This window comes from Anopheles bellator, chromosome 2 (genome assembly GCF_943735745.2).
Source record: "Anopheles bellator chromosome 2, idAnoBellAS_SP24_06.2, whole genome shotgun sequence".
In the NCBI taxonomy this organism is placed as follows: domain Eukaryota; kingdom Metazoa; phylum Arthropoda; class Insecta; order Diptera; family Culicidae; genus Anopheles; species Anopheles bellator.
In genome coordinates this window covers 24864732-24886988 of record NC_071286.1, presented here as the reverse complement: position 1 = coordinate 24886988, position 22257 = coordinate 24864732, and the positions used below count along the sequence as shown (strand labels likewise).

General features: G+C 48.6%; 4 protein-coding genes across 6 annotated transcripts; 1 reads left to right on the top strand and 3 right to left on the bottom strand.

Annotated features, from left to right (window-relative positions):
- Window positions 1-10267: 10267 nt before the first annotated feature.
- On the bottom strand, window positions 10268-12385 carry LOC131210187 (anaphase-promoting complex subunit 7). The gene is made up of 4 exons (XM_058203396.1): window positions 12252-12385; window positions 11005-12162; window positions 10653-10927; window positions 10268-10567 (listed from the first exon to the last, which is right to left on the bottom strand). The coding sequence occupies exons 1-4, from the start codon at window positions 12318-12320 to the stop codon at window positions 10324-10326; spliced, it is 1746 nt and encodes a 581-aa protein (XP_058059379.1). The 5' UTR covers window positions 12321-12385; the 3' UTR covers window positions 10268-10323.
- A 406-nt stretch (window positions 12386-12791) lies between these two features.
- LOC131212747 (apoptosis-inducing factor 3-like) lies at window positions 12792-18929 on the top strand. Of its 3 annotated transcripts, none has more exons than XM_058206741.1 (2): window positions 12792-13010; window positions 17127-18929. In XM_058206741.1, the coding sequence occupies exons 1-2, from the start codon at window positions 12797-12799 to the stop codon at window positions 18794-18796; spliced, it is 1884 nt and encodes a 627-aa protein (XP_058062724.1). In that variant the 5' UTR covers window positions 12792-12796; the 3' UTR covers window positions 18797-18929. The 3 variants fall into 3 exon arrangements, with proteins under 3 accessions (XP_058062724.1, XP_058062725.1, XP_058062726.1); XM_058206742.1 differs by lacking the exon at window positions 12792-13010 and adding an exon at window positions 15023-15141; XM_058206743.1 differs by lacking the exon at window positions 12792-13010 and adding an exon at window positions 15084-15141 and having other exon boundaries at window positions 17148-18929.
- LOC131212748 (large ribosomal subunit protein mL63) lies at window positions 18809-19381 on the bottom strand. The gene is made up of 2 exons (XM_058206744.1): window positions 19181-19381; window positions 18809-19105 (listed from the first exon to the last, which is right to left on the bottom strand). The coding sequence occupies exons 1-2, from the start codon at window positions 19349-19351 to the stop codon at window positions 18962-18964; spliced, it is 315 nt and encodes a 104-aa protein (XP_058062727.1). The 5' UTR covers window positions 19352-19381; the 3' UTR covers window positions 18809-18961.
- Window positions 19382-20729: 1348 nt separating this feature from the next.
- LOC131207241 (ADP-ribosylation factor-like protein 13B) lies at window positions 20730-22048 on the bottom strand. The gene is made up of 5 exons (XM_058199851.1): window positions 21999-22048; window positions 21792-21922; window positions 21645-21721; window positions 20901-21579; window positions 20730-20836 (listed from the first exon to the last, which is right to left on the bottom strand). The coding sequence occupies exons 1-5, from the start codon at window positions 22046-22048 to the stop codon at window positions 20730-20732; spliced, it is 1044 nt and encodes a 347-aa protein (XP_058055834.1).
- Window positions 22049-22257: the final 209 nt, after the last annotated feature.

The window sequence follows — 22257 nt, the reverse complement described above, 5'->3', positions numbered from 1 at the left end:
TTGGAAATTTTTTAAATTTTTTTTCCGGCTGTTACTACTCCTGATTCAACCGATTTTTGAACCTAACTTTCGAACTTCGAACCTGACCACGAACTTCGGGCCAGCGGGTGTGAGCGAGACACAACGTACGTTGAGCCGGTCGTCTCGTTCGGCTTCGGACCGAGCTTCGGCCATCTCACGCGCGTGAGAAGGCCCGCTTCTCACCAACGGTTGCAAGAAAGGGATTTTAAAAATGTGATTTCTCGATGTTCTGGAACATATTTTCATTTTATATAATTAACCAAACCCTTATGAAGCAACAAAAAAATTAATAATCGAAGCGCTTATATTTAACGACCATATATTGAACTGCCACGTGTCCTGGAGCCTGCCGCGCGCATCCTGGGCGCGTACCGGAATCACGGAAGGGTTCCGGCTGGACATGCCGGAACATGTGGGTGCATGCTGCGTGCGTGTGTGTTTTTGAATGGGTCGATGCCAGCGGTGACATTGAAATTATGGCGAACGATGACTCAAGCCTGCGACAACAGGATCCGAACATGAGGCCGTGCGAACCGAAGAAGAACGCAAAAAAAACCCGGCCAATCAGCGTAAAGTAGTAAAGCTCATGATTGAGAGGTGTAATTTACTTATTTTACTGTTATGACTGCACTTTATCGAAAGTACACGCTATTGAAATGGGAGAAAAAGGAAAAACAAACCACGACAGCCACGACGCGTCTGGATTATCTCGGGGAAGCCTTTTTTGCGTCATATTCCGATCGTCCATCAAGTCATAAAGATATCATGCACTGCTGGTTTGAGTGTGAACCTGACCCTCGTGGCTCGTTGGTGGTACGTGTTTTATCCAAGCACTGTTTACCCTTAACGCATCCCAAGTTTACATTTTCCCATCGTAAAAAACGGAAGGAAGTGCATTTCTGTTCATGCGGTGCAGCAAAACAAACGACTCAGAGATTATTTGTCCTGCCAGCTAGTGGGGAAAAAAAAAAACAAACCCAAAGGTAGTCAAAGCGGTGGGCCCAGTGTCCAGCAGAAGCCCTCTGCGCAAACTGGCGGGTGCTTTACGTGTAGAAAATAAAACACTCGCATGACGCATGACCCACAAACACTAAGCACGGAATCAGGAAAAACTGCAACTGCCGCAGTTTTCCTCGGTGCAACGGCCCTGACGCACGCATTGCGATGCACCAAGCCGCGGCCAGGGCACGTCGTCGTCGCCGAACCGAACCACAAAGTGCATCGCATCGCGGTGTGATTCACGGTCACACCCGTAGGCTTCGTCCTCCAGCCGAGAAAAGGCGTTTTCCGTGCATCCCCCCGTACCCCATATCTCCGTCATCGCGCGCCACAATGACATCGGAAGCGACTCGCCTTTGCCTTCGGATGACGAATTATCGTTAGTCGCGGCTGCTTATGAAGACATCACGGCACGCACGGAACTGGCGCATACTGGCGTCGGTTTAACCTTCCGCTGCGTTATCAGCCTCCTTCCATGCGCCGCCCAGCAGGAGTTCCGAGGGCCGGCCAGGAACTTCCGACGAGCAGCGGCGCGAGGTGTTATAATTTATCGCCTGCGCGCTGGCACGGCCCCCGACGATGGATGGCGCTATTTATTAATATCTTCGACTCCATGGCTCCATCGTTCCATTTCCATTTGCCTTACTTGCTCTCTTGCATCTCTTGTGGCCTTCTGTTTTGGGTTTCTGCACTCTCTGTCCCGGGTCGGTCGAGGCGTCCGTCTGCCAGGAACAACGCTTCCGGCAGAGGCGAGCCATTGGCTTGCTTTGGCAATGCTTTTAAGCGTGTTGCTTTTGGCCATGCATACCGTCGTGTGTGATTGGGGGACTTATTTCCTCGATGCCATTGCTTATTCCCGACCGTTTGTCAACCCGTCCGAGCGGAAGTGGAATACATTTATTTTAACCATATTTTAGGTGCCAAATGACATAGTTTAAGCAGCATGGGCTACATAACGGCGTTACATAATCGGCACCGCGCAAGCATGGCCAAACCGCTTATCTGGAGAGCACACGACGGTGATAAATTTTCGGCCATTAATTTAACTTAATTACTAAAAAACCTAATCCATCGATGGGTTTGACCGCATCGCCCACAAAAAAAACCCTCGCAACCTCCCAACACGAAACGGATTGCTTCGCGCGGGGCCAACTTAAATAATCGGGAATGAAGCGAATGGAGCGCTAAGGACGGAGGGGGCGGCTTTGCGGGCGCATAAAACCCAACATGGAAAACCGAAAGGGCCCCCGACCGAACTGAACCAAAGAAACCAAATATGACTGAGTTTGGTCGCACTGACGAGCAAAATGTTAATTTCATGCCCATTCAATCATACTTCTCGTCACCCGCCTGGGGGCGGCACGGGCGGCAGCTGGAGCGGAGGGCGCTGGTTGGTCGCAAACAAAAAGCATGATGTTTGGAGATGATGAGAAAGAAAACAAATAAACAAACGAGCCAACGTATAAGGTTACGGTGGCCGCCAGCTATGCTAGCCGCGGATGCTGCCTGCGGAAAAGACTTCTATTTTGTGGCGGCGGAACTGAAGAACTGATGGCCCCGGGTTGCATGAGGGTGCGGGGGCACTGAGTCATGCCGGGGGTCCCTCGGTAAGCCGATGCCCGTATCGAGCGACAATCGGGAAAACTTTTCATAAAATATGTAAAGTATGGCGAGCAACAAAGGAGAGAAAACAGAACCGAAGCATTAGATCATGCATCGCCGGCGGGAACTCGAGAGAGAGAGAGAGGGGAGGAAGCTGCCGGCACCCGCGTACCCGCGATACGCGACTGATCGGTTGGCGAGATAAAAGGAAGTCACGGAGCCCATAGAGTGCCCTTTCCCGGGATCCGAAGGTGGAACAACTGGAAGTTGGCTGGAGATCTTTCTACTTTCGACGAACAGTAATTCCAGGGGAATTTGTCAACCAAAGTTTTTGGCGATCATTGATCATTGCATGAAGCCCTAAGGACGGTACGGGACACAGAGGACAGTGTTAGAGCGATGACCCATGATGTGGTTCTATGTAAAAGTCGACTTTAAAGATATTATTCTAGGCGTTGTTGAAAGCGATAATTATTTTCCCCAAACCCAGTAAATCCCTTATTCCGCCCATAAAGAAGTTCCACCTTGAAGTGGCGCGCAGCTGGGAAATGCAACAGAGCCTCTCCATGGCCTCCGTATCCGTACGCAGATCGATTTCTGTGGGTTTTCGTACGAGCTGGGGTCTCGGGTTTGAGGTTTAGGGCTCGTCGTCGTAAATCGATCGCCGCGAAACCGAGCAGCCACGCTGCATGCGGCGCTATGCTCCGCTATGCGCCGCTAAGCTCCGCTATGCTCTACGCACTACGCCGAACCTCAAGAGCCAACGCCGGAGTATGTTGCCCCAAGCGATAACGACCCACAGCATGGGACACAGGCAGGCAGCGGGCGCAAACAAAATAGAAGAAGCAAAATAGAGAAAGAGTGAGAAAGGGAGAGTGATTGAGTGAGGGGTGATAAAGGGCGGCCAAACGGCCAATCCGTGATCGCGATCGATCCGTGACTTTCCATGCGGCACGACTGCGCGGACCGCAAGGAGTCTCGTCGTCGTTTGCCAGCTGTTGTCATTTTTCGAACGTTTGAGGTAGCTGCCCGACTATGTGTGTGTGCGTGGGTCAGTGTGCAAAAGGAAGACCGCTACAGGGCCCGAGTGCTCAGTTGGCACGAGAGGAGAGGGCCGGATCCCCCGGTAATCCTGCCTCCCCCCAAAACCAGCCGTCCATTATGGAGCGTGTAACCAAAACAACCGATTCCGATGTTTATATTATGCTACGGGGAGAGCATGGACGTCCGCCCGGCAGCGCCAACCGAAGAACCACCCACCCAGCCACCCACCCAGCTATGGTCACGGCCTAACAACGGATCATGAAGATCATTTCCATTCCGGGTCCGGGCCTCGGGCGGAGCGGAGTGGTTATGCTCATGTTGGTGCCAGTGGGGTTCGGCGGAGGGCATAACACCGGGAAGCAGTGTTTGCTCGAGCCCACTGCTGACCATGTGAGCCTCGACCGTTCGAGATGACGGCGACGTCCGCCCCTCCAGTGTCCATAACGATCCTGAGAGCGGCCTGCGAGCGGAGTGCCCCTCGGGGCAGATAAATCATTCGTCCGCGGCCCTAGACCGACACCCCCGCCGCCCGCGATGGCGGCGGCAGTTCCCAGGGCGGCCAACGTGGCTGCTGCGGCGCGAGGCAGGCGGCAGTTGACGGCGATGACGATGTGTCGTTGACGCGGCGCGCGGTCTCCCCTTTGATGGCGTCTATTTTCATGCCGAACCGATGTCATGATGGCGTGTGGTCTGCGCGCCCCACAGTGCACCCCGCACAACGCGAAGCGCACCAGTTGTCCCGTAATCTTGTTTCCGATTTGTTTGGCATTTGTTCGGAAATTTAAACACGGCCCACCCGGACGTGGCTAAGGTGACATAAAATTAAAAACATCTCAATTGAATTACACGAAATATATAAATCAGAAGATGTTCTTGTAATTAACTCTATTATGAACTCTATCCATTGGCATCTATTTTGTTTAGTGAGTATGTTATTTAATTTGTGTTTGTTATTCATTTGAAGGCTTTCTGTCTATGAATATGCTCACAACAGCCCCAACATGTAGTGTCACCTAAGGCAAGGATGGCAAAATTGTGTAATCATGGAGCGAAAAGGCTACAATACATGTTTCAAGTGGAATTGTGCGGACGCCACTCGTTTTATTTTAATTGTAAATGTTTAGTCGTCGTTTACTATTTAAAATCGGTCGTCGATTCGTCAACGCCTTGCCTCGCGCAAATGCTCCAAGAACGGCTGAAACCGAAGGCTCAATCACAACAGTAAAGCAATTGCCACTGGAAAACCATTACTGTAGCTTGCAAAATCTAGAACAACTTATAAAACCATTTATTCAATGAATTCCCCATTTTCATTTGGTGTATGGAGCTATGGAGATGTGACGTGTCGATGCCTACTGTTGCTCACAAATGACAGACTAATCCCAGTTGCAACTCCAATGTGAAGCAAAGCAATCAAAATTTACTACAGCTAGTGCCGGCAGTGGACCGGCGGTCACTGTCGTCCGCCGGAACGGATCCCCCGCGGCCAGTTGGTGAAGTTATCGGCTGGCGGACCCGATGGATGTAGACCGAACGGGGAAAAAAGGAGGCGACAAACACGTTTAGCATATGCTCCGCGGTGCGGCTAATCATGGCCGTCACGTTCGCACGCTCCATCGCCATATTGCACGGAGCACCCGATCGCCGGGGTGGGACACGAGCGCCACACATCGATGAAATCGCCAGCCGCACAGGCTGGCCGCGGCGGCACGAAACTGTCAACCTTTATGGAGCCTCTGCTCTGCTTCTGCGGCCGCAGTTCCTTCCGCCCCGGCTCGAGACGCCGCCAGCCGTGGGGTCCGGCTTCCAAAGTTCAACAGTTTCAACAGCCCCATAATTGCACATCATGGCGGAAGATCGCCAAACTGGAGAGTGCGAGCGAGAGAGAGAGAGCGGCCGGAGTTCCGAGCGATCGATGGCATAGCGTCACGAACGGCCAGCGGCCTACCGTAGCGATCGGGGTGTCCGCGCGGGACAGGATCGGGCGCGCTCGGCGGGGATATAAATAATCGTGAAATCTTGAAATGCCCATATTCAGAGCCCCAGGCTCCGGCCCCGCGGCCGGGAAGATCGGCCCCGAAAGGCTTCTCCGGCGCGTCGTCATTGACATTGAGCAGCCAGCCAGCCGGGGCTATCAGTTTTGCTTCCGAATTCAACGTGTGCTTGCTCCGCACGAGCAGAACGCCAAAAGTCAATGGCCACCACCACTGGGCGCCGTCGGGAACATGGGCGCCATGCCCGGTCCCTGCTTCCGGTGCCGTTCACCGGACCCAGCTGTGCGGTCGGCAGACGGCGGCGGAGCGTGATCTTCGCGTGAGTCAGCAGAGCACACAGCTGGGGCGCTACCGATGGCGTTATCCTCGAGAGTATTATGGGCCCCGCTTGCGGAACGTGTTTCGCGCGAGCCGCACTCGCGCACGCGTGAACTGACCTGCCTGAAGGTCTACATACGGATAAAAGGCGAGAAAAAGGAGACGCAAAACAACGCGCACCAACACAGGCACACAGCATAATGCACAACAACAACATGACAGATTGGCAGCAACGCGCTGGCTTTGGTTGGTGTAATTATAAAAATTGTGTTAACCCTTCGGCAGGGTCTAGGTCCAATTATCGGACTGCCACTGCCAGACGGTGACATTCACTCGAGGGCCGCGTTTTGGGACGTAACTGGAGCACCTCACTTACTAAGGCGGTGTGCGAATGTTCTGATCGCTGCCCTCGCGAAATGGAATTAGATAGTTCCTGCCAACCTCTTGTTTCGCGTCCTTACCTAATTTCATCACAGTGTTGAGAATATTAAAACATTTAGTCAAATTGTGCCCTGCCGCGACTGGATGATGTCATTTGCGCCCCATCAAGGCTGAACCGCAGAACACGGTTCCTCCAAGAAAAATATTGGAGGTTGTCGTGGCTGTTGTTGCTCGCACTGATTGCGCTGCGATTGCCGGACAACGGCGGACAGCGGACATTCCAACGGGAAACATAATTTGTGTTTTATGTCCGCACGGACCATGAGAATAAATTATGTCTCTTCGCTCAGCCACCGCAACCGGCGAGGCGAGCATAAATTGTTGCGGAAAACGGACTCGCCCGCCCAAAAAACGCGAAAGAACACCAACCAGCCCACCGACCAACCAACAGTCCGAGGGAAGAGGAAATAAAAATAATCTCCCGGTACATGATCGCTTAACAAGAAGTGAAAATAATAAAGGAAAAATGGCGACCCGGACGGTGTTCGCTGCTCGGATGTAACGCTGTCCGCTGCCGCTGCCGCCGCCGTCGGAACTCCTTCGCTGCAGGTCACAGTGATTACCAACCTTCCGCCGCCCCGTTCGGCTGACCTAACCTCCCATAAACATGACACACACACACACACACCGCGGCGAGGGGTCAATTGACCGAACAGCGCGCGATCGATATGGCATTCCGAAGGTTGTGGCCCGAGATTAATAGCACCCTTGTCCGATGGTCACCGCGGATCGTGTGCTACGGCGTCGTAAACCATCATTGATCACGAGTGCAAGCTTTAACCTGAACCCCGCCGCGCCTATGCTGGCCTTCCCCGCGCTCTCGGACGATCTCCGCGCATGGGAACGGTTGGCAAGGAGTTCACAGTTCGCGCGTGGAGGACATATTTTTTGAGATAAAATAAGAGAAAAAACGACCAAATAGAGACCATAACGTAAGGTAAAGGAATCGATTCGAGAGAATTGAAGACGATCGAGCGACCAGGTTCCGGCCGGCATCCGGCATTGTCGCCAGGATGTCCTTCCGATCGCGGGTTGAAGGATGAGCGATGACGAATCGAAATAAAACAGCCCATGGATAACAGCTGGTTCCCACTTCCTTGCCCGTACTCGTTATCGCTAAGGTAAACAGCGGTCGGTGCAAAATAATGGACATTAAATCATCATTACCTACCTTAGAGTTGTTTTATACTTTCTGTCGATTGTAATAATAACTATACGCTGCTTCCTGCTGTCGCTCAGTATGAGAGTGTAATTAAATGTTTTCTTAGCGAGTCTTATCATTTTGAAATCGGCACCAAGCTGATCAACAATGTTTACAATAAGGTTCCGCTTGTTTCTCCCTGGTTCATTATCGAAGCCGTTTGGTAGGAAGTTTCCTACTTCTGCGGGACACGATTTATCTTTTAAAATATTCATGTTCCAGCAGCCATGGACCCATCGTGGCAAACGGCCCAAAACTGGTTGCGATAGTGTTCACGAACGGCAGGCCATCAAAGTGTGGTAAGATAGCGATAGGCCGCCGTTAAAAGCGTATAACCTGCCTCAGGGTCTCAAGAACTGTTAGGTTTGAACGCCACCGAGCGGGTGTTGCCGACCCGAACCGTGCAAGACGTAGGAGGAAATAGTGGACAGCTGATTTTGGGTACGAACTTTACCGCACCCGTCGGCCTGCGGAACCACTTATGAGGTCTGGTCCAATGCTACCGATGAGATGTGTTATTGATCCGGTCGCTGCTGCTGCTGTCGGTCGGCCCGTGATAATGGCCACCGTAAAGCCAATTCCAAACGCAACGAGAATCGCGGCGGACCGCGACTCGATCCACACGTCGATGGTTGTTTGTTCCACTGGTTTCCTTTTATGGTAAAGCCCACAGCGAGGAACGCGTATCGAATTTCTGCAAAGGACGTCCGCATTGTCCGTATGTACACGGCTCGGTCGATCGCAGCACATAACGCGTGCCCGGTGCGACGTTTGGTTGTTTCGTTTTTTTAATTTTTTCCTTTTTTTTGTTTGTTGGTCCTCCGATCAACCGTCCGAATGTCGCGTAACGGCAAACCAAGACTCGGCAGGAATGGCATGATGATTGGAAGGAAATCGAAATCAACAAACTACAAAAAAAAATCCTCCAACAAGGAGAATGAAATTATGCTCTCCGACAGCCGCATTACTTCCGGTCAGGTCACCGGAGTTGAGGGACACTGCGCAGCACACCAGCAGTGCTTCCGGAAGGCGGACGATCGGTTTCAAGTGCACGGTAATAATATTAATCAAAAGCCCAAAGGCTTAACTGGATCAATTTGCTTTTTATGGGAATTTTTTTTAATATTGTGCTTACTCGTAAAGTTGTTTGAATTTGGTTTGCTTCGCATTGATTTAATTGTATGGGTTTTGGGGCCATATTAATAAATCGCCGCCAATCTGGAGCTTAAGCGAAACGAAGCTACAAACAGACAAGCGGATCCATGTACAGAGTGTACATTACATCCTTGCCCTTCGCAAAAGATAATCCCCGCTTATAAGGCCTCCGATACGCTTTAAAATGCTCGATCATAACTTCTCGCCCGACACTGGCTTCCGCTCAAACAAGGCAGTTGGTTCTCCATCAAACGCGAGCGGCCAGGAAATTAGTGAAGCGGTTGAATTGACGATATTTTATCATCCTGTCGTGTGAAGGGCAGGATTCGTTGATCAACACCCGGCTTGAGATCAACAGTTCCTCGCCAGCGGCGAACGATCGAGCGACTACGGCGCACACATTTCGATACGTCCCCGGCCTTTAATTAAGTGCACATAAACCGCTTACACATTTATTAGGCCTCTTTGAGGTGCCTATTAAGGATGGAAATGTTTGCGCACGGCACTATGTTCCCCACAACTGCCCCGTTTCAGGTGCCCTTACAAGGAAATGAGCCGTCGGTTAAGATCATAACAGAATATGCGCAAACAGGGCACAGTGTTCCGATAGTTGGCGAGCGTAGATGAATTTTAGCTCGACGGCAGCAACGATACAATTAACTGTCGCCTGAGCCAGCGATTTTTTGCTTTGCTGAAAAGTGTACCTACAATGAATCAAAATGGTAATTTAAATTCCTTTGAACGTCGTTGCGACTCGTCGTTTCAGAATATTTCAAAATGTTCCTAATGAAAATCTTACGGAGAATGAGGAGATTCGTTTAATAACCTAACGAGCCTCGTCCCGCAAACTTTGTTCGACCCAAAGCTGATTTTCGGGAGTAACCGCACACGGTCATTAAACCCACCAGAGATTCGAACATGGTTAAAACATTTCTTCTCTATAGGATAGGATACGCCGTATCATGTCTCCTTGTGTAGTAAATTGCATCGCGGGATTCGGGCTCGGTGCCCCACTTGTTCACTTGATTTCCAGACTTTTTGCTCAGTTTACGATGCACGACGAGTTTCGGAAAGTGCACCGATAATTAAATATTTTAAATGCAAAATACGCACGAAGCCGTTCCGAAATTACCCTGCCAATTTTGCTTAAGTATGCAGCAAAAGCGAAAGCACGTATGCCCCGTCAGGCATATGGGGCTTTATAGAAGGCTTACGACTAGGCCAGATACAGATTGTCATCACCGACGTATCGCGGATAGGCACATACGCTGAAGAGGAGACGAGCGAATAGAACTGAACACTGATGCTACATTAGTTGAGAAGCAATCGTGACCAGCTTAGCCTTAATACATGGTTTTTCTTCATTACTTTTTTAAATAGCTAAATACTGGTCTATCCAATCGTTTGCTATAGAGCGTCTTTGAAACTAAAATTTATAAATCTAACGAAAATGTATAAAACTTTGATTTGAAGATACATTAGGAGAGTTTTATTAAACTTGAATATTCCGTTGCTAGATTCCGCTGTTTGTTCGGCAGCGCGCTCTGTTTACTGATTGATTTCAATCTCTACATCGGACCACATTGCATCGCTCTCGGACTCCATCTCGTTCGGGCCCGTGGTTCGTATTTCGATCATTTCCAGTGGTGTATCCGGCATATCGCTGCCTTCGTCTGCCATCGATTCAAGATAGGAAGTGGTTGCACCAGTGTTCGACGTACTGCTCGTGTTGCCATTGTTTTGTCCCATTGCCAGGAGGCCAGCCATTGCACAACGGTTCGATGGATCGAGGCTAGAATAATATTGAATAAGAGTGATTGGGATTGTTTAGAAAGCGTGTACAGTATTGAAACAGTGACGGTGAAACTTTTACTCACTTTATGGCCATCGTATAGTGTTCCAACGCTCCCGAATGGTCCTTATCGTTGATCAGTACGTCGCCCAACATGGCGTGTAATTTACAGTTTTGCGACAGCATTACATGCTTCTTCAGCAGCTCCATACTGCTGGCCATATCATTCTCGCGTTGGTACAACTCCGCCAGCAGATACACGGCCGGCAGATAGTTTTCGTTGATACCGAGCGCCTTGATGAAGAGTGCCTTCGCCTTTGGCCGTGTCGCTTTTTCCTTCATGTATGTTCGCGCGAGTAACTATGAGAAATTTGGTTGCGAAAAAGATTGGTCAAGAAAAACATATTATGCCACCTTCAACTACGGTTTGCGCTTACCACCAACATTCGCGCCGTTTCACCAATCATTTTGACCGCCTTCAGTGCCTGCACTTGTGCCTCACGCACACGGCCCATGTTAAGATAACTGTCTACCAGCACCTTGTGGATTTCGTATCGATACGGTGCAAACTGTTGCGCGTATCGCAGGTGTTCGATGGCTTGCTGGTACTTCTTCAGCTGCAAGAGGATCTCCGCCTTCAAAACTAACGCTTCAAGGTTGCGCGGGTTCATGAAGCACGCCTTTTGCACAAAATATACCGCTTTGTCGTATTTGGTCGTGGAGTAGAGGAACTGGGCCATCACGAACCATATCTCGGATGAGTACTCGTTCAGAAAGGACGACGCGGGCGTAATGAGCTTCTCCAGTTCGTTAATCTTCTTTTTCTTTGCCGTCAGTATGGCAAGTATCTGGAGACCAGCCCGGGATTGTGGTTGCAGACCGTGTGCTCTCTTGAGCGCATTGTAAGCGTTCTCGTACTCGCCATTGTGGTAGTAACACTCGCCGATCAACACTAACAGCTGGTGATAGTTGCGTAGGGCCGTGTTCGCCTCGATGCTACGTAACGTTTGAATGGCCTCAGTGTACTTGCGTGCCTGGATGTTGGCGTGCGCCTTTATCCAGCTGCTCATCCAATCGCTGCACTGGGGGGCAAGCGATGCATCGACAATCAGCGAGTTCACCTCGATGCCCTTAATCCCCAGCGCCAGCAAGCCCTCGATGGCTTCGAACGCCAGTGGGCAGTCCTTTAGCACCTCTTTGTAAGTGATGATCGCGGTTCGCTCGTGGCCATGGTTGTGGCACAGTTTACTCAGAAGCATATTAACCTTCGGTGTGCGCTGCTTGAAGGGGATTGTCTGCAGCAACACGACCGCATCTCGGTAGCGTTTGATTTCGATCAGACACTTGGCCGTCTTGTACTTCAGTTCCACCTCCGACTGAAGATCGACCTGTCCCGGGTGAGCCGGCTTGCAGTTGGGTGATTTGTTTTTCGACAACAGGCGTCGCAGCTGAATTGCCTGTCGGTAGACGACTTCGGCTTCGCGAAACTGCCGCTCGTGATATAGGGATTCCGCATAGTAAACGAGCGTGCTCAGGTGATCCTGCATACTCAGTATTGCACGATTCGTCTCGTGGACTGCCAGTATCAGATTGGCCTGCGTGTTTCAAGTGAAAACAAAAAATAACAATTATAAAGCTAGAAAAAGAAAGCAGACGCAAAAAATCAACAAAACACTCTACGAACCAACGTCGCTGCGTTAGAGTACAGCTCATAGTCGAACAAAATCTTCAGCTGTTCGAAAAGGGTTCCCATTGTGCGGAGGGCTTTAGAAAATAGTCTTCAATGCACAAATTTTCACTAAATACTTCCACTCACAAATGAACGTAAATTGGTACACGGATATCTTTTGTGATTCCTTCCTAGACGCGTACTCTTTCAAAACGGAGTGCTGTCACTCTGACAGCTATCAAAAATAATCGATGAAGCGGTGTTTCTATTTGCCGCTATAAAATCTTTATTAGCAGTTAGCGGTAATCTAACATTATTGTTTAATTGAACAAAACAAGCAACAAATAATCTTTCACAGATTTATAATTAGCCGGAATAGTATTATTTTAGCTGATCTTAGTTAAATATCAATATTTTATTAGTGAAAAATCAAAATATCAAAAGGAGTGCTTTATGGATCGGTCGGTTTGGAGCCTAGTCAAGTCGTCCCAAACAAACCAAAACATTGCGCATGTTCCGTCATTAAGTAATCTGCTTACCGGCAATGTTGTCCGGTTACAATGAAGAGTTTTATCACGTTCACCAGTTTCACTTACCAAAAAGTGTCCCCGTTGATTGGTGTATGTCGTACGATAGGAACCGTTGGAAATGGATCTGCAAACCATATGGCTGGTTCGCGGGTGGCGAAAACTCGCACGTTGGCAATGGATAAGACACGCTCAGCAGCAGCAGCGCCCGTCACGGGTTTCACCAGTCCGTACTTCATAAGCCGAGGTAATCCCTTGTCGCAGGTGCAACAGTGTAGTAAAATTTCGTCATCCTCGATCATCAGCTTGCAAGAAAGTATGCAGCTGAAAAAGCGTCCCCGTCGTCGCCGGGAAGACGAAAATGAAAAGTTGACCAAAGGCTACAAAACGGTGACCGCCTTTGCCACGGCGGACGAGTATGATCTGGAGCGGTTATTGCGGGCATTGCGCGAGCAAAATTTGTACGAACCAAAACAGTTCTTTTCGAGCGAGGACATCGAGACGGAACCGGACGTGCTTCACGTCACGGCAAAGTACAAGGTGGGCGACGAGTGTCGTGATCTGTACTTTTTCCGCGAAGGCACGGTGGTCCTGTGGAACTGTACCGATCTGGAGAACAGTAACATTCTGCGCTTTTTGAAGCCCTTCGAGCAGGACTCGTACGACGAAGGAACCGTGCTGGAGGAGAGTGAATCGATGCTGTACAATTACGATGAAACACCGCGCCTGAAATACAACAGTTTCTACGTGTCACAGGCAGAAGAGTCCGATCTGGAGAAGTACACCTTCGCGAATGCCATGTCGCTGTCGGTGAAGTTGGGCATTTGGGAGGCCTCGCTCGAACGCTATATCGACTCGATGGCGTACGTAACGGAGGATCTGAAACGGGGCAACAAGATCAAGATCACACGCTCGGAAATGCTACGGCGAACGGGTGAACTGTTCGCACTGCGGCACGTTATTAACCTCAGCTCCGACCTGCTGGACACGCCGGATTTTTACTGGGACCGTGAGCAACTGGAAACGCTCTACAACCAGACGTGTTCCTACTTTAGCATCAGCCGGCGGACGCGTGTGATGAACGAAAAGTTGAACCACTGCATCGAGCTGGCCGACCTGATAAGTTCCAACCTAAATGACGACCATCACGTACGGCTGGAGTGGATGATAATCATACTGATTATGGTGGAAGTGGGCTTCGAAGTGTTGCACTACGTCGATAAGTTTATGTAATTTCGCCACGATTCCCCTACGGTGGTGAACTGATAGTGAATAAACGATACGTTTCGATGAGGTGCCGTCACTAATGTGTTTCCGCCAATCAATTGACATCATACCGGTTAGATCAACGGGGTTGGAAAAATAATCTGGCCATTCACGGTACTCTGGTCTCGGTACTCTATCACCTCTGCGTCCATTGTGCACATGTGATAAGAGACGATCAATAGATAGGGAAAAAACGAAAAGCACACAAAGAACGTGCGTTGATTTCCGCAATGTGTAATCATTACGATCGGCCGTACAATAAAGTGATGACAAAGTGGATAATTCTTCAGTAAACGAGATTAAACAGATTTCTTTCGAACGAGGAAACACTCAATTTGAAGTGGCCGCCAATTCACCATTCTTAAACTAAACCTTTACGCTTCAAACTAAATGCAATTGTTGCTATTTTGAAGTAGGTAACTACCGTTACGTTGACTTCTCAAGGATGTAAGGACAACTTGCTGAATCAAACAGAACCTGATGTTCTTGTTCCGACTTCATAACGATCATTAGCATCTGGAAAAGGAATTTATGCACTACGCTCGCGAAGGCCGCATTTGCAAATCATTCTTGTCCGGCCACCATCGTTGTGCCAAGATCTACGATCGCCCAATAGTAATTCCGTCAATCGGTACCACACGAATCGAATCACGGAGGGAGCGATCCGATCGTGCAACTGACGCCGCTGATGAATGTACGGAGAGAGACACACGCAAACACAACGATAGGCTTAACCGCGCTACGATGCCACGTTCTGCTCAGCGGCACAGGTGTTCGAAGGTTTTGTTAAGCTGTTGGGTTGAGCTGCTGCGAAGGTGGGTTTCAGTACACCGCTGACCACGGTACCAACAAGAGCAGGTTAAGATCCCTAGCACTCTTCCGGTCTTGTTCCGAATGGGACATTGCGTGTTGATTGAAATCGGAATTGAGTTGGTATAGCCTCGGTTGGTCCAAGGTCGCCGGCGGTGCAAGTAACGACCACACTATAACAGGATCCTTGACCTGCTGTTGGTTTGTGTGTCTGTCTGACCGGTGTGGTCATTAATAAAGCACTATGGGCTGTCGCTCTTCGAAATCGGTTAACATCTCGAAAGAGGAGACACCCTCCAAAGGTAAGGATTGTGACCACCTTCTTATAGAAAGGATACGAAAACTCGTCCGCGCCCTTAAGCCCTCCGCTCGGAATGGCTCCAAAGTGAATAACAATATTTCCCAGTCATCCAAGCATAGAAATGAAAAATTAAAACGTGTTTGTTGGGCTAAGGTCCCAAGGTGCACATACCGGTAGATGAGCGGAACTACGGCCAATCCGCTCAAACCTTCCATCGGAAGAAGTGAAAGTGTGAAGCATTATGTTAGTGAATGTGTGCGTGATTTTTTTTATTGCTATGGGTACCGTTGGTTATGGTAGACGAACCACAGTCTACCAGGATATGCTTGACAAAACATGTAATCTGCTAACGACGAGTTCCTTCGAATTGACCCTGTGCCCCATACCGGCAGAAAGAGCGTTGTTAGCAATCAAATTCGTTAAACCCCGGTCTTTTTAAGGCCGTCAAAACAGAACACGTATTGAACACAAAGTGGCCAAAGTCTTTGAAACACGTGCTTAACACACCACGTGCACCTGAATTGTGCGAAATTTAAACTAAACAGCGGGCAACTCTCGGTAGAGGACTTCAAGTGGTGAACACCTTATCTCGGGCCCCATTTCCGGTTGCCGGTCGCTCTATTGTAATCTATCAAAAAGTCGGTCAAGATTTCTCGAAAGACCGACCGATCGAAAACGTTAAATGTTAGCCGTTAGTGCCACGAACAGAAGAAGCATGGCTTCGGAATCAATAGTTAACCACGATGCAGAATTGGCGTCCTACGCGAAGGCCAACTATGTAAATCGCGAGACGCCGCGTTCATGACCATTGTAGTGTGGAATACGTATGTGTATGTGTGGGTGAACACTAGCATTAGTCCGTTGACTTCGAGAAGGGGTTTCGCGCTCTACTTGTGGAGAGCTGACCTTGGCGGCACTTTTTTTTTTCTTTACGACTGTGTAGTAGACAGATGGCATACCCCTTTGAAATCGTGACTAAGAGCCGTGAGAGCAAGGCACTGTGAGGCTTTTAGTGGCAAGCACGTGGCCAAAAGTAAAATTTGATCAAATGAAATTATTTAACGTAGTTTGGCTTGGTTAACATAAAATTTCATTTGCTAAAGACACAAATTATAATGTGAAAATTAATTCCGCTTCGTTTAACGTGTTCAGTTGTGTGTAACGTTTTAATGCAAATACATTTTTAAATGTTTGTGGATCCTAAAATAAATAAAATGTATACTCAAACAAGGATTCCTAATTGTTTGAAATAACGATTTGTATTTAAAATTTTTAGTTGCGACCACTATGTATTGGACAGTGCAGAAGGATTTAGACAGTGTCTCGCAGCCCATGAAGGTTACTGCCACTGGCCTCGTAGGGCAGTCTTTTTACTACTTTTCGCCACATAATCATGCCTTTGTGATTGGCATGAGTCTTTTACTTTCGCAAAATATCGTGCTGTCTCAGGGACAGTGAGGGTCGACACCGGTGCCGAATTTACCGCCAGAATCTGCTTCTGCGAACACCACCGTCAATTCCTTTTGGTATGCGAAGGGGAGCAGGTTTTTGCGTCACGCACGGTGACAATCGCACGGGCGCGCCTGTATTGGTTCCGGCGGAATTGTTTCCTTGGCAACGGACGTTTCGCAGCAACAGATAGACACTCCGAACCATTACCGGAATGACGGAAAGCAGAAAAACCCGATCCATCAGAAATTCCGACTCCTTCGATCGGTGCAAACGTGTTTTCTTGGTTTTCGGTGCGGTCCGGTGCGTCACACACAATGATTTCATACCTCGGTAGGGTATTTTTCTCGTTTCGTTCCGTTCGTCGCCCCGGGAAGTCGGATCTATTCATTCAAGGGTGGCCTTTCCTCGAATTAAAGAGAGTCATTGGTGTCGCGGTCGACCTGGCCCTCCTCCCAAGACTTCTCCCACATCTCTCACGATTGTTATATTGTTTAGTTTCTAATCGTGTTCAATCCTCTTTCCTCAACCCTACAGCATCGAAAGTGACCTCGGCAGTAACTTCGACGGCGGGGGGAGCTTCGAACGATGACGAATTCGTCGAGGACGTCGTGTGTCGGGAGGAGGACATCGGGGAGAATCAAATGAAGCAGCTCGAGCTAGGCGAAGGCAAGGTTCTGCTAGTGCGCCAGCGCGGTAAATTGACCGCTATCGGTAGCAAATGTTCGCACTACAACGCCCAGCTGGTCACGGGTGCTCTTGGCGATGGGCGCGTCCGGTGCCCCTGGCACGGAGCCTGTTTCAACGTGGAAACGGGCGACATCGAAGATTTTCCCGGAATGGACTCGCTGCCGTGCTATCGGGTGACGGTGACCGAGAGAGGCGAGGTACGGGTACGGGCAAGACGATCCGAATTGGCCACCAACAAGCGGACACAGCCGATGGTACGTCGAAACGCGGCAATCGACGATCGGACGTTCGTCGTCATCGGTGCCGGACCATCGGGAGCGACGTGTGCGGAAACGTTGCGCCAAGAAGGGTTCGCCGGGCGGGTGGTGATGATCAACAAGGAACCCTACCTACCGTACGATCGGGTGAAGGTTAGCAAAACGATGGACATGACGGCGGAAAAATGTCTGCTGAGACCGCAGACATTCTATGATGCGAACGACATCGAAGTGATACTCGGAACGGCCGTTTCGAAGGTGGACGGAACCGGAAAGGAGCTTACGCTCGACAATGGGTACAAGATTAAGTACGACAAAGCGTACATTGCGACGGGTTCGAATCCGCGACGGCCACCGATCGAAGGGGCAAACTTGCGTAACGTTTGCGTCCTAGTTTCGGCGGACAACGCCAAAGAGGTGCACAGTCAACTGACCCCCGAAAAGCGGGTCGTTATTCTGGGAACGAGCTTTATTGGATTGGAAGCGGCCGCGTACTGTACGGGAAAAGTGGCTCGGGTTACGGTCGTAGGACGGGGCGCGGTGCCATTGAAGGAATCATTTGGCGAATCCATCGGTCGACGGGTGATGGAGATGTTCCGCGAGAAAGGTGTCGAGTTTATCTTGAACTCGGGCATCAAACGATGCATTGCGGACGAAGCGGGTGCCGTTAAGCAGGTAGAGCTTGCCGATGGAAGTGTCCTGGAAGCGGACATCTGCATCTTCGGCATTGGATCGACACTGTATACGGAGTTTTTAGAAGGTTCGGGCATCCCACTGAACCGCAACGGTTCGGTAGAGACTAACCAGTACCTGGAAACGGCCTTAGAAGGTGTGTACGCTGGAGGGGACATTGCAAATGCACCAGTCGTGTCAAACGACGGCCAGCCAGCCACGATCGGTCACTATCCACTTGCGCAGTTTCATGGACGGGTGGCAGCATTTAACATGGTCGGAAAGGTCACACCACTACAAGCGGTTCCATTCTTCTGGACGGTTCTGTTCGGAAAATCGTTCCGCTACAGCGGCTACGGAACGCCCGCGGAGGTAATCATCGACGGCGATCTGGAGGCGCTAAAGTTCGTCGCATTCTACATTGGCAAAACGGGGCGCGTTGTTGGGATGGCTTCGTGCCAGCGTGATCCGATTGTGGCCCAGTTTGCCGAATATTCTTCACAAGGAAAAGTATTACACAAGAGCGACCTCGAAACCGACCGGTTCGCATGGATTTCCGAAATCACGGGACCGGCCAAAAAAGATTAAATGGAATCACTGGCGTACACAATATCTATTTCATCGACTGTGCAACGAGCCACGTTGCCTTTGTTATCGGTTATACACAATTATTTAAACGCATTGTTGTTGTTGCCAGTGCAAAGTCTAATTGTACAATAAAGCTGTGCTATAATGTAAATTGATCTGCATTTGCTAATCCCAAACGTTCTTCACATCGAGATGCGCCAGTCGCTCCGCTATCGTCACGTGAGGTTTCATTTTCAGTTGCTCTTCGCGCCACTTGACCACGATCTTCTCCTTCTTACCCAGCTCCTTCGCGTGGCCACTCGATTGTTCCTGCAAGGACCGAAGAACCGGGTCGATAAACGTTCCGAGGTTGTAGAGGATCAACCTCATTGAAGTGTGACTTACTTTCGTGAGATAGGGATGAAGCAGTAGTCTCATGTTTGCCTCGGTTTGCTCGAACTCTCGGATTAGTGTGGCCATGGAACTTTGAGTTACCCGTTTCACCAGCCGATGTTTACCACGAAAGATATGTCCATTTACACTCTTTTTGAAGAAATTAACCACCGTCAGCCTCATTTTGTTACGTATCGCGCAATGTTTTCGTTGCCCGGCTGCGGCTGTCAACATGCATTGCTGTGATTTGCTTTGCCAAGGTTCGTAGAACGGCGGTGAGATTGGTCCGTGACACAATTTATAGAGCAATATCGTTTCAATTAAGCCCTCTTCACACAGGGAACGTTACGTGCGTTTCGACGCGACGCTTTTTCGGACCTTTCACACCGGTTACGACGGCGGCGACAGGCAGCGGAAAAGTCTTTCGCCCTGCCGTTCGGGCGAAAACAATTAGACATCTTGGGTAGTTCAAAAATAATCGAAGATTACTCATTTGACATTTTTTTGTGTCACAAGCATGCAAGAAAATTTTCACTTAATTATTACTTGTAATAGAAATACAAATTCGTCAAAAAACTATTTTAATTCTCGACCACAAACTCAATGTCGTGAACTTGCGTATATAAACACAACTAATCTGTCAAGAGAAAAAATATTTTGCGGCGAAATTTAAAGAATGCTTTGTTGTTGTGTTATGACTGTTTGGCAAATCTCTCAAATCAGTTGAATCGTTGAGTCGCTTACATCGTTGTTTTACGTGTCAATATGGTAAACGAAATGGATGATGGGGCAGTAGTGCTTATTAGTGCCGTTTTGTTATCAACGAGACGTTGTTGGGTACATGAAACCAACAAAAAAAGGAAAAATCCGTTGGCTGACCGTTGAGACAGCGAGCGTTGCTAACTCGCGTCTTACCGAAATGTTTGCTCTACCAAGTTACACCAGAGAATAATAACTCGCGTTGGTTTGTACTAGTCATCGTACTGTTAAAACGATCCAAGCTCGTAGAACCAACTGTTACTTCAATCATTCATTGGTACGTAATACTGTTTCTGAAAATAAGTGGAGATGTTCACGCGGTTACTCAAACTAAGCGATCGATCCCTATATTATCATCCCGGGATGCCTTATAATTAAAATTATAATTCAAATAATCTTTTTTAAGTGTTTCATATTTAATGTCATTTTATACCCGACTACAACAGAAATACTTTATTTTATTTCAAACTAACATCAATTTTAATTTCGTGAAACAAAACAAACAACTGTCAAACCATTTCGCCCCTCTCACCCAAAAACCAAGTATACGAACCTTGGCCAAAGTTTTTAAGCGACGCAAACGGAGCGTTGTCTTTTCATACAGATTCGTCGTTGCCGTACGAAGTTTTCGTCGACGGCGGTGTGAAGGGTCGCAAAGAATCCCATATGAGACAACGCGTCGTTCGCTACGTTTCGTTCAGTTCATTTTGGTGTGAAGAGGGCTTTAGTACGTTGGTGGAAGCTACATTTTATTACACAATTGCACATCGAAATACGAATATAATTGGCACAGCGTAAAACCTTAGCTTATTTCTACTGCTTTCCCATTCATCTCATTCACAGAGAATGATAATGACAGGTCTTCTAATGTCATTTCTTCTTTTCGTATAATGAAAATCGGTGGACGGTCTGAAAGAGAAACGAGTACAACTTTAGGCGGTCTCCCAATAAGTTGGTAAACACTACGACTCACCGCCGCTACTGCTGTGGCTAACTTCTAAAGCTTCATCTACTACCGATAGACCACCTTCAGTCGTTGGTTTGGAGCTAGAGTTGATCGTCCGTTCGGTTGATGTCCGTTCCGTTGTAGTACTACTTGGTATGCTCTTCACGGAGATCACACTATTCCGTTTGGTCAAGTAGTTGTTATCATTCTTCCGCAGCCATGCTTGGTGGCTGGAAGGTGCCGTCTTTGGGCGACTATCCTTCGATAGTTTCCTTCGTCCAGATTTTACTCCAGTGCGAGGTCTTTTGATACTCTCAGAGCCATCGGTTACATTTCGGTTAATCATTTGTTTGTGGAAATTGATACGATTCATAATAAACTGACGGTGCGCCAACACAGTTTTCACCAGCCACTGTACACCGTAGTTTAATCCGTCGTACTCGTTGGCTTCTTGGGACGCATTGATCCAATTACCACTGGCCTCCACTAAGCAAGGACATCGGTACCGATTCGCAAGGTACTCAACGTCCAAATACTCGCAAATGTCGATACAATCAACCGACTCGGGAAGGTCCTGCTTATTGGCTAGAATAAGAAACGGCTTGCCGACGAGAAACTCATGCGCCATAAGGTTTTGGAAAATTTTGTAAGACTCACAGATGTTGTTTATGTTGGAAGCATCAATTACAAAAATTACAGCTAGTGCCTACAATTGAAAGAGCTAGATTATTATTGGGTACATTCTCTCCGCCATGGTATTTGCAATCGCACATCTAAGAAATAATACTTCCAAATATCCCGGAGGTCTGAGCCACCCCCGATTTCGATTAACTTGACATCGGTATCGGCTACAAATAAATTCGTGTGAAACAGGCCACATTGAAGTTGATCGATACGATAGGACACGTCGTATCTTACCTATTACAGTCTCAAACAGGCGGCATCCTTTGGTGGGTGCAAAATCGCCCCTCTTTCGGTGACAAACTTTGAAAGCGATTTCCGTTTTTCCGGCGTTTTCAATGCCCAGCACCAAAATGCTGAGCGCATCACTGAAAACAAAGTTAAGCATTTCAGTAACCTCTTTCCTAATTGCTTTGGAAACTGAAAGACGATCAATTGTCTCACTCGTTAGTGTGATTGGTCTTTTTACAGCATTTTGTACAAACTGTTCCCATTCTCCGGTCAATTCACATGGTTCCCTGCTAGTGTATTCGACGATGTTTCACCTTGCAACGTTTGACCGACCGTGGACTTTTCGCATGAATCAAAAATTCGTTTGTTTAGATTGCAGGTTTAATGCCTAACAACGGTTGCTATGGAAGACACTATAATGGACACTGTCAGATGAAGAAGCTTCTGTAGTTTTAAACAAAGCCGGTGCAAG